At 44.6% G+C, this 12,606-nt stretch overlaps 1 protein-coding gene across 1 annotated transcript in view; it reads left to right on the top strand.

The window, feature by feature from the left end:
• The window catches only part of GAD1 (glutamate decarboxylase 1), a 33,401-nt gene that overhangs the window by 6,338 nt on the left and 14,457 nt on the right, over window positions 1–12,606 (top strand). Inside the window, exons 4-7 of the mRNA XM_027911575.1 lie at window positions 3,250–3,411; window positions 4,115–4,357; window positions 7,089–7,179; window positions 11,792–11,904. Coding sequence (XP_027767376.1) covers window positions 3,250–3,411; window positions 4,115–4,357; window positions 7,089–7,179; window positions 11,792–11,904 — 609 coding nt within the window. The remainder of the gene's footprint in view (window positions 1–3,249; window positions 3,412–4,114; window positions 4,358–7,088; window positions 7,180–11,791; window positions 11,905–12,606) is intronic.

Here is a 12,606-nt window from a genome sequence, read left to right on the forward strand (position 1 = left end):
AAAACACCAAACCACCAGAGCTATTTTAAAGCGGTTTAATGAACTGTCACGGCGGGCAAAATATGGACAGATTTCCCCCTGTGTCTGGATCACTCCCACCTCGGCAATTATAATTGCTAGGACCGATCATACTAACATTTGTTTGGCATCAGTGGAAATACTGACGTAGTAAAATTGCTCAGGTGCGTCTTCAGCTGTTTGGCCGTGGCCAGCTGATGATTCCAAGACCAGGGAGCAACGCGGCAGAGTGGGCTTTCAAAAGCAGCCATGTATGTTATAAACTCGGCTCGTCTCCGTCGTCCGTGGGATTTTTGCCACCAAGTCACGAAGATGGTGCTGAACATCCCGGCTGTGTGGGGGGACCAGGACCTCTTGCAGCCGCCAAGGACGTCCATCCCCTGACACCTGCGGTGCGTGCCAGCACACGGCAGGTTTGTCCCCGCCTCGGAAGGGGTTCACACGCCTGCCTCGTAAGAGGCCTAATGTGAAATCACGCCGGATTTGTGGTCACATTGCACACCGAGGAACTCCCTCACCAATATGGTCTCATTCGGATTTTGAAAACTCGGTCTCTTAAAGCGCATCGATGAAAATGCACCTGGGGGACAGACCCACTGCTGGGAAAGGCTGCAGTCTCTGCAGCTGCAGGAGAAGCTGGAACTTACTGGAACTCTCCTACGCTGGCCTCCCTTTTCACGCAGGGTACAGATGGAAGGTTGGCTACAGTCATGCGCTGCTCCCCGGGCGTGGAGGGAGCCCTCCAGGGCCGGCCGCCGCGCTTCTCTGCAACCCGGGATGCGGGTCAGCGCTGGGGAACGTACCCCATCCTCCCAGGGAAACGAGAGGGTCTGACACCCCCAAAGCGGAGGCTGCCGCTGCCCCACGAGCTCTCCCTTGTGCCGACTCTCCAGCCCGTGTGATAACTGCCGTGGCCGAGGGACCCGGGCGAGTGGCACGTTACTTACAGCCGGACGGGCTGATGCCGAACGGCAGCGGAGTCTTCCTTTCAGGCTTTTTTTCCCTTCCAGTCGCTGCCCTGGAGCCGCCCCAGCGCAGCCCCGGGGTCCACGCGGCGCGCACTGACGGGCCCGGGCTCTGCGAGCCCCAGCTGGTCCCGCCGCCGGCTCCGGGACACGGCAGCGGGGCCGGGAGCTCCGCGGGGGAGAACAGCGCGGAGTCCTTGGGGCAAGGACTGAGCTCCGTGCCCCCGTGCCTAGTTAGGTCAGACCCTTCAGTGAAGCCCTTGTCCCGCTGGGCCCGATGCGAGCCGAACTGGGGGCAACTAAAGCCTTTCTCGGTTATTGAAGCGCTGCCTCCTCCGTTCCCACCTTAACCTCCGAGGCACGATCTCCTCTGCAGGATGAGAAGAGCGCCAGTCGTGCGGCGGGGAGCACGGCCCTCGAAGGGAGGAGAGCGCCTCTGCTCCTGCAGACGTCTCCGCACGGAACTCTTTCCCACTGAGCCATCGGGTGCCTGGAAAAAAGACGGGTGGAAAATTAGAGCAAAATGAAGCAAAACGGTGAAAGAGGATCGCTTCGTAATTCAGTCTAGACTGCACCTGCTTCGATATCAGCTGCTCTTCCTAACGAGCAGGCGAACAGCACTAGCTGTTGCAGGAGCTGATAATCACCGCAAGGACTGTTAAAAGCAGGAACAACAAAATTGAATATATACATACATACGTATATATATGTCATCGATCCTGGGCGGCTAGTCTCAACTTATGCACGAAGAGAGTTTCCCTTAAATAGCCTTTTTCGCATTCATAAAAGCATCACATAAATAAACTAATTAGCAGAGGATCAGTATTAAACGGCAAAACGTGAGGTCTTCACTGAAAGTATGACTCTGACAAAATTGCCTGCAAGCCACCCTCCTGAAGATTTGTTTAGGTGCTCGGCTGATTCAGAAGGGGCTGCCAGCCAGGTGCTCCTTTTTCGGTGCTCCTTAGGGACTGTCCGGCAGTAGGGTCAGAGACACAGGTAATGTTGCAGGGAGCCATTAGCCCAGCGACCCGCTGTCCCTCCCTTTTCTCTCACGGAGATGCAGCCCCTATGCCTGTCCAAGCTGCAGGGGGCCCGGGTGGGCCGGCTATGGGCGCTCAGTGGGAGGTGCCCGCAGTCTCTGTCCGCCGTCTGGGCTCCGGAGAGCAGGGATACCTGGCCGGAAACCGGAGGGCGCTGGCGAGAAGCGGCGTCGGGGAACGTGGGTGAGCGAAGTCACGGCATTGGTTTTTCTCTCAGCTAAGCTCTCCTCTCTGGCGCATATTCCCAGCCGCGACGATCCTTGGTTTCGACTGTTACTTGTTTTGAAAGAATGTAGAGAATGAAGGAGACCGGCTCCGGCATAGTGCTCCAATCATACAGACACGCTTGCTGTAACCTGGGAGGTCAAAATTCGATGCCTTCTTTAATGACGAAAAGCCCGACATTATGCGTGTTTTAAAAGGCATTAGTGATTTAATGGATCAAATCCAGAAAATTAATTGCTCTCCCTGCCTTATTAAAGTAGACGGGTCTTGTTACTCACCACAGACCCTGCGTGGCGCTCACACCCGTAATTCTTGGGGTGAGTGGGTTTATTATTGCTGTCACACATAACAACGGCAGTTGTGTTCGGTCCTGGGCGCCAGAGGTGCGTTTCCAGTGAGAGCGAAGCTCCTAAAACCTCCAGGAATGATTAGTGTTAGTATTAAAGTATCTTTTCAGGTGGAAAATCCACATCAGTACGTACTTATAATAGGAAGGTGGGTAGTACCGGTGTTCTTAGAGCTCTGGCACTCTCAGGATGGCTGCTTCAGAATGGCTGCTTGTTCTCATGCCTTTTGTGCGTGAGAGCACCACGAGAAGAACTGAAAATGGCCCTGATTTTAATCATACATCATTGCCCCTGTCTACTAGGTCCATAAACTTCGCCTGCAGGCTGAAATAGCATTGACTCATCCTGAACTCTCTTCCAGTGGCTGATTACTGAAGTGGAATCTGTCTGATCGACTTAATAAGAATTTACCACTGCACTAAATGACGAAATTTTGTTTTTTGCATGGCTGCGTTTTTGCAGTTGATGGCATTTTGAACTCTCCCTCCTGGAGGCAAATAATCCCCATAAATACTCTTATTCCTGACCTCATTAGTCAGATCTAGAACTAACACCGCTTTAAGCTGTTGTCTAGAGAGCTGCTTTAGATAGTTCTAAACATGTTGGGAAGTGAGAAAACTCTGACCTGTGCACCTTGCAATAATAATGTAGGGTTCCTACAGAGGACCAACAGCCTGGAAGACAAGAGCCGCATTGTCAGCTCCCTGAAAGAAAGGCATCAGTCCTCCAAGAGCATGCTGGCGTGCGAGAACAGCGAGAAGGAATCCAGGTTCCGGCGCACAGAGACAGACTTCTCCAATTTGTATGCCAGAGGTAAACACTTTACAGCTTTTCTTTGCGCCAGCTAAGGCACGTCCCTTAATAGTCTTGCCCTCGACTCCCTTGGAAGTGCAGCCATGTTCAGACCGTGCTTTTGCTTGATTGTTTTTGAAGGAAGCTTTATGTCTGTGTTTGTTGGGGCCGTAATAACGATGTGTAGAAGTTTCCTGAAGTGCAGTTTTACATACTTTATGCTGATCCTCTGCAGCTTAGCTCCAGCAGTTCCTCTGGGCTTACTCCAGATCCAGCATCCGGGGGGAGAGTAATTTTATCTTTTATGTCCTCCTTAATAAAATAGCAACAAAGTGGTCTGTGACTGCTGGTATGGTGCCACTGGCAAGAAGAGTGGGAAAGGGAAATCCTTTTGTGGGGCAGGGGAGGGGACATTGCAGGGGAAGGGCAGGTGCGCATTTGGGGTGCTTTCGGACCAAGGAAAGTGAATGCCTAGCACCGAGTTAGCGTTGCAGGGTGAACTTTTTGACCTGGGCACCTTGGAGGTGCCTCTGCTATTGTCACCCTCAGCCATGGGTGACTTTGCATCACCGCCGAATCGGAGGGACTGGGAGCCTGCCCCGCTGCAGCCAGGCTGCTCTGGGGGCACAGCTTCCAGGTGCTTGAAGCGCTTCAGGCAGCCGAGGCTGGTTCATTTTTGCTTCTCTATCCCAAAGCAAGCGCTGACATGTGGTTTGCCCCACAGATTTGTTGCCCTCCAAGAATGGTGAGGAGCAGACCATGCAATTCCTTCTCGAGGTTGTGGACATCCTCCTCAACTACGTGAGAAAGACATTTGACAGATCCACCAAAGTGCTGGACTTCCACCACCCACACCAACTCCTGGAGGGCATGGAGGGCTTCAACTTGGAGCTTTCAGACAACCCCGAGTCCCTGGAACAGATTCTGGTGGACTGCCGGGACACCCTGAAATACGGAGTGAGGACAGGTAGGTTTTTGCACACTGCTCTGTAGAGAGTCTCTCCTGGGACTTTTCTCAGGCTCTCGGTGAAGCGAGAGGGATTGAGTTTATGGAGGTAAACCCACACCCTCTCCACACCCGGGACTGTACTTGCCTCGAGGCTCGGCTCCACGGCTGGCTATGGGCGCTGGAAATGTCTGTGCTCAGAAACTTTAGTTATTGATGCTCCATCCAGAGCAATGGGTAGAGCTCGGTGCTGTTTACAGAGCACAGAAACAAGGTTTTAGACGTAATCTCTTTCTCTTGATGAAATGCGAGCTGTCTGTGTCTCCGGGGAGCAATATCATTAGGTAAATGAGAGTATAAATGACACTGAATTTGCAGTTTTTCTTCTTTATGTTCATCAGACGTTTAATGAAAAAGAGACTGAAATCTTAGGAATCATCAATAAAGAAACCCTGTGGATTTCAGCCCATTACCCAGGGCTCCTGCCTGTCCACGTCCTTCTGAATCAGACAGAAATGCTGGTTTATAACCAATTCTTTTACTGGATGAACTGTAGCCGGACTCCAGAGCAAAGTTAATGCTCTTTCAGGCTATCTGGCCTGAAATGTTTAACACCTCTATCCACTGAAATTTCGACTGGCAACAAGCCCTGATTGCTGTACATACCCAAGCAGGTCAGGAATAGGAACGATAACGGAGCGGGTGCTGTGTCTCCCCTCCCCAGTCTTGCTCCAGCATTTCGGGCCAGCTGCCCTCTTGAGCACAGGTCGGTTCAGCGCCCGGGGAGGGGGGCAGTTTCCCCCGGGAGCTGGAGTGGCGGGCGGCGGGAGCTCGTACAGGGAACCTGTTGCCTGGCGATCTCTGGCTGGGCTGCTGCGAGCCATGCTCCTGAAGGGCGAGGCGCAGCTTTCTGCAATGGTTAGTTATGCAGCTGTGAAAACCCAAAGCAGTGCATTCAAGGAACAAAATCTTGAAACAGATGTGGCGGTTAGGGTCTTGTCTTTTTTTTTTTTTTTTTTTTTTTTTTTTTTTTTTTTTTTTTTCCTATTTACATGGTGGTTTGATTTACTCAGGGGAGTCAGGAGCATACTTTGATTTTGTACTCTTAATCAAAGGGGAGCGCGTTTCTCTTCTGAACGCCTGGGTTGTTAAACAGGTGACCAGCAGCTAAGCCAGAGTGGCTGTGCCCTGTGTGCTTGCACCTTTACTCTGCTATCAATAGCCCTGGCACATCGAGCTACCTCATCCCCTCACCCCGACCTCCCCCGGAGCTCTTGTGGGACCGGCAGGACCTGTGCCCGGGAGCTGAGAAGCAGGTGTCCGACCAGACACAAAGCAGTAGCTGGTGCAACTTTAAAGAAGAGCTGCTCGGACTGTATGACACTCAGAACACACGCCCTGGCTTCCCAGGCTCCTGGGGCTCACATTCTCTCTCCAGGTGAAGCTCCCTTTAAAGCCACCGGGGCCGAATTTGCAGCCCAGCCTTAGGAGACCGCGGGCTCGCCAACAGTTTTGGGAGGTCAGCGAAATGTCGCTTGAGATAATTTCTCAGTCCGTGTGTCACGGCCAGGGAGAGAAGGGCTGATTTGTAAAGCAAACAGCTAAGCCGTGGTGGTATTTCTGGGCTCTGGCCCTGAGCCGCTGTGCCCCCCGGGGCGGGAGCAGCCCAGGCGATGCACACCCTGTTCGGGAAGCGCCGTGATGTGGCAGCGCCGGCAGGCTCACGCCTCCGAAAGGTTCCTGCTGACATCGCTCGGAGCACAATCGCATTTACTTCTTCATGTCAAAAGATGCTGATTTTCACAGTGTTGAGCCGAATGTGACATGACAGGTCCCTCCAGGCGTCAAGCGCTGACCCCCCCTCTCGGGGGCTGTCCCTCGTGTGCTATCTGCGTGTCCTTTCCCAGAGGGCAGAGAAGGTTTGAATCATGACATCTCCCACCTCCCCTCAAAGCCCGTTATTAGTTGTTAGGAATTTCTCCTTTTCATGCTGGAAAAGTAGGCACTCGACATTATTGCTTGTAAAAGTCACTAAAACAACTCCGACTGAAATACGGGAATGTTATTTACTTCGGCTCTTTAGCAAATCCTTTGTTTAAGGAAGTGAATCCTAGTTTTTTAACCAAGTGGTGAAAGGCCCGATCTGAGGAGCTCTTGGAGGACCCTCTCACACCGTTGCAGCGCGTCGTGCCAAGCTGGGACATTCCCGTCGAGACCCCGCGAAACGCCGCTCCCGTGGCCCTGCAGCTCAGGAAGCAACTGGCTCCTCCGAACCCTTCCCTCACTCCTGCAGTCCCTACTCAAGCGGCTGAGCCTTCCTCTCTTTCTCCATTCGAATGTAGATGAACCCAGCACCTGCAGATTGTCACTGCCAAGGGTCCCCCCACCGTGTAACCTCGCCGGAGTTCACAGCACGACCGAGGTCGGGAGGGGGTTCTGGAGATGAACTAACCCTGTGCAGGTCTCGGAGGTGTTTTACAGGCTCAGTCTGCTCTGAGGTTTTATTTTAAATTTAAACGCTAATGATTCCATCCAGGAACTTCTTCACAGGCGGTTTTTCAAGTTTATAGCAAGGCATCCGTGAATGTCGGCTAAGGGTCTCCCCATAAGAAAGACTTGCTTTGAAAACTTTGCTTCAAGTGTTATGGCTGCAAAACCTGTCGTTTCTGTCAGAATAATTAAAAGGTTTAAAACTGAAACCTGAGAAACACCAGTGGAGTCTGTTCTAAATTGCTCTCAATTCTCTTTCCAGGTCATCCTCGCTTTTTCAATCAGTTGTCCACAGGACTGGACATTATTGGCTTGGCTGGGGAGTGGCTGACATCTACTGCTAATACAAACATGTAAGCAGTGCCTTGTCGACAGCGTCTGTGACTGGTGCTTACACGGGCTGCCGTGTATCACGGTTGATATGTCACAGACATGAATAATTTTCATATTTAAATAATGATTGTTGCATCTTCAGTAAAACTATCTCATGTTTTTCTTAATGTGGCAGTAATACAGTGAAAATAGTTACACAAAGCTGAACAGTTTTGCATTTTTGATAAATAGAAATGCAAATATCCCAGAGTACATGGTAAGTACTGATTATTTTAATATAATAACACGAAATTGTTTTTCTTCTTTTGGACCAATCTTCTTTATCTTTTTCTGTGTTGTTTTTTTTTTCCTTTAAAGCTTTGTCTCTAGACTGAGTAATTCTACAACTATCCGTGAATTAACACTAGAATACAAAATATATAAAGGTTTATTGTTTTTTCTCCTGCTGACTTCAGAGATAGCAGGCTTGAGGCAACACCTTCTCCCGTTTATGTGCTGGTAAAGAAGTGGCTTCTGGGTGGCTTCAAAATGCTTAAAAATGTAACATTGAAAATAATTTGGTGACAATGAAGGAATTAGTCTGAGAATAATGAAGTTGTGTATAAGTAAATAAATGTAAGTATAAAAAGGTAAAAATTAACATTTGAATGTAACAAATAATAAACTTTTCCTAATTTTTCTTGACCTCAAAATTAATGAAAACTGAAGGTCAGTGTAAGGTACATTTTTGCAACAAAGAGTGCAATTAATGAGAAGAAAAAAACAAACCACAAAACAAAAAACCTTCTAGTCAGTTTTTGTTTAAATTTTGATTTCTATATGATCAAAAATATGATGGGAGTCCAAAGGCAGGTAACATACTGCTCTGTTTTAGTCCTGTATGGGATGTGTTTTAACTCTAAAGCTGCCTCTTTTTTGAGTAGTTTGTTATTAATTGTTGGAACACAGGAAATGTATCTGCAGATTGGAAAGTGAACAATATTTTCACTGGCCTATCCATGAGTACATGGTTCCTTAAATATAGCTGATTACTAGCAGTTCTTTGTAGATTATGAGCTGTACCTGTTTTGTGGCATCAGAAGAATACCTAAGGTGCTCCAGCCCAAACCAGCCTGCTCTTTGTAATAATCATCTCATTTAGTTCTCTGCTTGGTAACAATTAGTATGAGACATTCAGATTTAAGAGCTGAGTGGAAACAAAACCCAGCAACATATATTTTGATTGTTAAACGAGTATTGTGAAATGCTTGACAGGGCTTTTAAATGCCTTTTTTAATAGCACAATTAAAAGTGAAAACAGTTCTGATCACATTTCTAAAAGAGAACTTTGCTTAACGGTTGTTTCTTTGTGACAAAAACATACTTCTGAGTGTCACTTTTTGCAAGCCCCTTTCCCTTTGACTTAGTTATCCCAGTTTATTAATCATTGTGTAATCAGTGAAAGTACTCAAATCTGATAGGACACAACAGAATTCAGCTCTGCAGCAGAGTGTAACAGGGTTAGGAAATATTGCCATTGGTATTAAGAACATTGCACCCATTCATTCACTTCTCAAAGAGTAACTCTTCTTTGATGTTGCTTTTTCCTTTGTTTTAAAAGCAAATTTAGTTTTAAATTTAGCTAGTTCTGTAAAGCTAGTTTCTGATTAATTTATACTTTAAACAAGAACATATCTTGAAAATACTTCTCTGTGAGCATGACAATTTACTATCTATTTGCTTGTATAAGGTCTAGTAAATGCAAAATAATACATTACTCTCGTTTTTCAGCAAACCAAGGTCAACATGGGGTGTTTCAAATAACAGTAATTGCAAGTAAGGGTAAAGCAAGATGCTTGTAAAATATGATTCAAAGAACTGGCAGAGAAGGTTATTAAAAATAGCCAAAATCATCTCTGTGAGCTCTGGGAAACGTATTATTTGTTTTGAACAGTGTTTCAGCACACAAGAGCAGTTTTTGACCTTTACCTAGGAACTGTTCTAACCTATTACAGCTACATAAGCACGTAACACACAAGTTGCAGGGAATTATGGCAGGAAATGTTTTCCATTTGCTATTTTTTCTTTTCTATGGATAAACAATACTTAAAATGTTTAAGAATAATTAAAAATATGCTTTCTTTTGCAGATGAGTTTTGAGTAATCAAAACATCTGTACTCAAAAATTTAAATTATCATTACAAAATGCTACTTAAATGTCGTTGTGAAGATAATATATAAAATTAAACATAATTCCCACATTGACTTGGACATAATGTGTCAATGTGCTATTCATAGCTCAATCACTAATCATGAGACCTTCAGGGTGGAAATTTCAGAAGCTGCCATTATTCATCCGGTTCTAGGGATCTATAGTCCAGGGCATTCTCTCACCATGCAGCATCCAACTGGGTTAGAAAGCAACAATATTATCTGGAAGTTCTCTTTGTGCCCGCTATCAGCTGAAACATGAGAATTATATTGGTGATTTCAGTATTATACATACATGCTTATGAAAATGTAACACAGAAAATCAATGTACAATGCTCTGTGCTTATTCTCAGAATGCTTTTTACATGCTGGTAAACAGGAGAACAAGTAGCTAGAATGATTTGGTCTGATAAAGTGATTTGCCCTTTAGGTGAGAGCAGAATTAAGCCAGCACTGGCTTCTACCAAAAAATGTAATTCATTTGTTCTGTTAGTCAAGATCTGAGACTTGTTACTGTCCTAGTTAAGTCATAGAAATGCCTGTAAAGGTTGTAACTGTATGAAATGAGTGTTTTTTGTCAAGAGATTGATTCTAAAGTTGGATCGTCCCTTCTAAGCCAAGCACACTTTGGGGTTTAACTGATTTTTTTCAAAATCATTTAATTTAAAACAAATAAGTTTGAGTAAACTTTAGCAAGATGTGATTTGTGGAATCACAGCCATCATCTAATATAGCTACATTGGCCTTGTAATTTATAATCATCTGCAGTCCTGTCAGTTTTTGGAAACTCAGAAAATTATTACAAAATAAAATAAGTAAATGCTATTTTACTTGTGTTTGAGTATATTAAAATTCCCCTTGTGAAGACTTGATATTTTATATAAAAAAACTTACTTAACATTATACATTTTTTCTACAAGCCTATAAGTCTTCTGGGAATTATGCAGGCTCTCAAGACAAAACTCAAAATTTAAAGTATTTAAAGTATTTAAACTTGTGGGGAAAAAATTCACATTGACTTAAACATATTTTGTATTGAGTTACAGTGATCTATACTCTGCTGAGTTCCTGTTGACTTCAGTTGATTATTCTGCCTAAATAAAGATTGGAATATATTCTAGATTTGCAGTGCTTAAAACCGAACCAAACCAAACCAAAACCCCCTGCTGTTAGCAGACACTGGTTCATTAATTTTGTTTATTTGTAAATAAAGGCAGCACCCAAACTTCAGATCAGTGCTCAACTCTCTCTGGCAGTTCTAATGATAATAAAACCAAAAATAAGTAGTCTTTTGGCTTCTGGAAATAGCAATTATAACAATTAAACAAATTACAAGTGTTTAATCTTAAAGGAATGTTTTAAAAATGGTGATGGTGTTTCTCTAATGGACTAAGGATACACAAGGATTGATGAAAAAATTAACAGTTTAAGTAACCAGTGTAGCTGTAAATAAAAAACAAGATTTTTTAGACACTTGTTTTCTTCTTAGTATCATCTGCCTCCTTTAATATCACCTGCCATATTTATTTTTAAAATATCATTTTGGTATTAAAGAAACAACACATGCATTCTGATGAAATTATTCAAGTGGAAGACATCAGTCAAATCCAAAGTGTCAGGATGGCATACTCTTATTGACTCCTTTGGAAATCACAGGTTGATTGTTTTGTTTCTCTCTGCTTCCTTTTTTCCCCTCCTTTTTTTTTTTTTTCCCCATACAGAGCAAGCAGAGTTTGTTTACAGCAGTAGCAATTTATCCATGTACCTTGATCACCAAAAATGGTTGTATGACTGTCACTTTCCATCCATGTATCTGACTGTGACATTAGGGCATACCAGGCTATGTAATGTGGTTTTTTTCCCTCATTAAGTGGATACATTAGTTGACTGCTAACTCAGTTTTCGTAATTGGTAATTAGAAAATCATCATTTATAATTACTCTTGACAGTTATTGATCACACTGTATTGTAGAAATAAGTTGTCCTTGGAGATCACCAACAAAATAAATCCACACATAATTAATTAATTGTACTTAGACTTTGAAACCCTAGTTCAATACTTCTAATTATGGTTGTGTTTAGCTCAGTGAAGTTCACTGTTTTCATAAAGATTTGGCAGTATGTTATTCCACAAGTGTGGAACTGGCACTTTGGGAAACAAGTGTTTTACACAATCTTGTATAGCAGTCAGCAGGCTATGAGGGTGAACACTAGGTCTTACCTTCACTATATTGAAATCTGCAACTAATACTGCAGTTTTTATTCACCATTCCTGAGGATATTTGCTTGGGTAAAGGTTGCAGTATCAGAACCCAAATTTATGGGAAGACCTTTAGAAACCTAGAGCATTTTTACAAAGAATCGTAGACTGAGAGTTTATTGTGTGCTTTTAGAATTTGTATCTGATTTTGTTTATTTGGTTGTTTTGCTTTATCAACGCAGGTTTACCTATGAAATCGCCCCTGTTTTTGTCCTCATGGAACAAATAACACTTCGAAAGATGAGGGAGATTATTGGATGGTCAAGTAAAGATGGTGATGGAATATTCTCACCTGGTGAGTTTTTCTTCTCTGTTTTAATGGTTTGACTAAAACTTCAAGAGTTAAAATAGACATAGGCTGTGTCTGAATATCCAGGCTATCTACCACACAAAGCAATGAGTCAGATATGTAGAAGTAGGAATGTTTTGTTTAAACATCCCACAGAAAAGCTGGGGGAAAAATTATCTCAGATTATGGCTATGTATTATGGCTGGTCAACATTTTAAGACTTGATTATGAGCACTGGTGCATAGTTGGGCATTTAAACAGTCCTTTTGGGTGCTTCATTTCTGGGGGTGCTGAGCAACCCCTCCTGACCAAGAGTCCTTGAAAATCATGTACTGACTTCTTTCATGGACAGTGAGGATTTGGGGTCACAGTCAGGAAAAGGCTGGGGTGTCACTTTCTGGGACACATTATCTGGGATATAAACTGACTGGATTCACAAGTATGATTCCAGTATAAAGACCAAGATAAAGTGTCTTCCCATGAAGGTGATATCAAGGCAGCGAGCAGTGACAGAAATAACTGATGATAAGCCATGTGGAAGTCCTGAACCAATGTGTGGACAACGTGGGCATCCAGCAGAACTACATTTTCTGGGTTTGGCGTGAGGGGACACCATCCTGTTGCAGAGGATAAAGGACAACACCATCACCTTTTGGAACAGCCCACATAAACTCTAGGAATGCACACTTGCTTGATCTCCAGTCCTAT

Source organism: Empidonax traillii, unplaced genomic scaffold (genome assembly GCF_003031625.1).
Source record: "Empidonax traillii isolate 1590-97213 ecotype Southwest subspecies unplaced genomic scaffold, ASM303162v1 scaffold33:size3420811, whole genome shotgun sequence".
In the NCBI taxonomy this organism is placed as follows: Eukaryota; Metazoa; Chordata; class Aves; order Passeriformes; family Tyrannidae; genus Empidonax; species Empidonax traillii.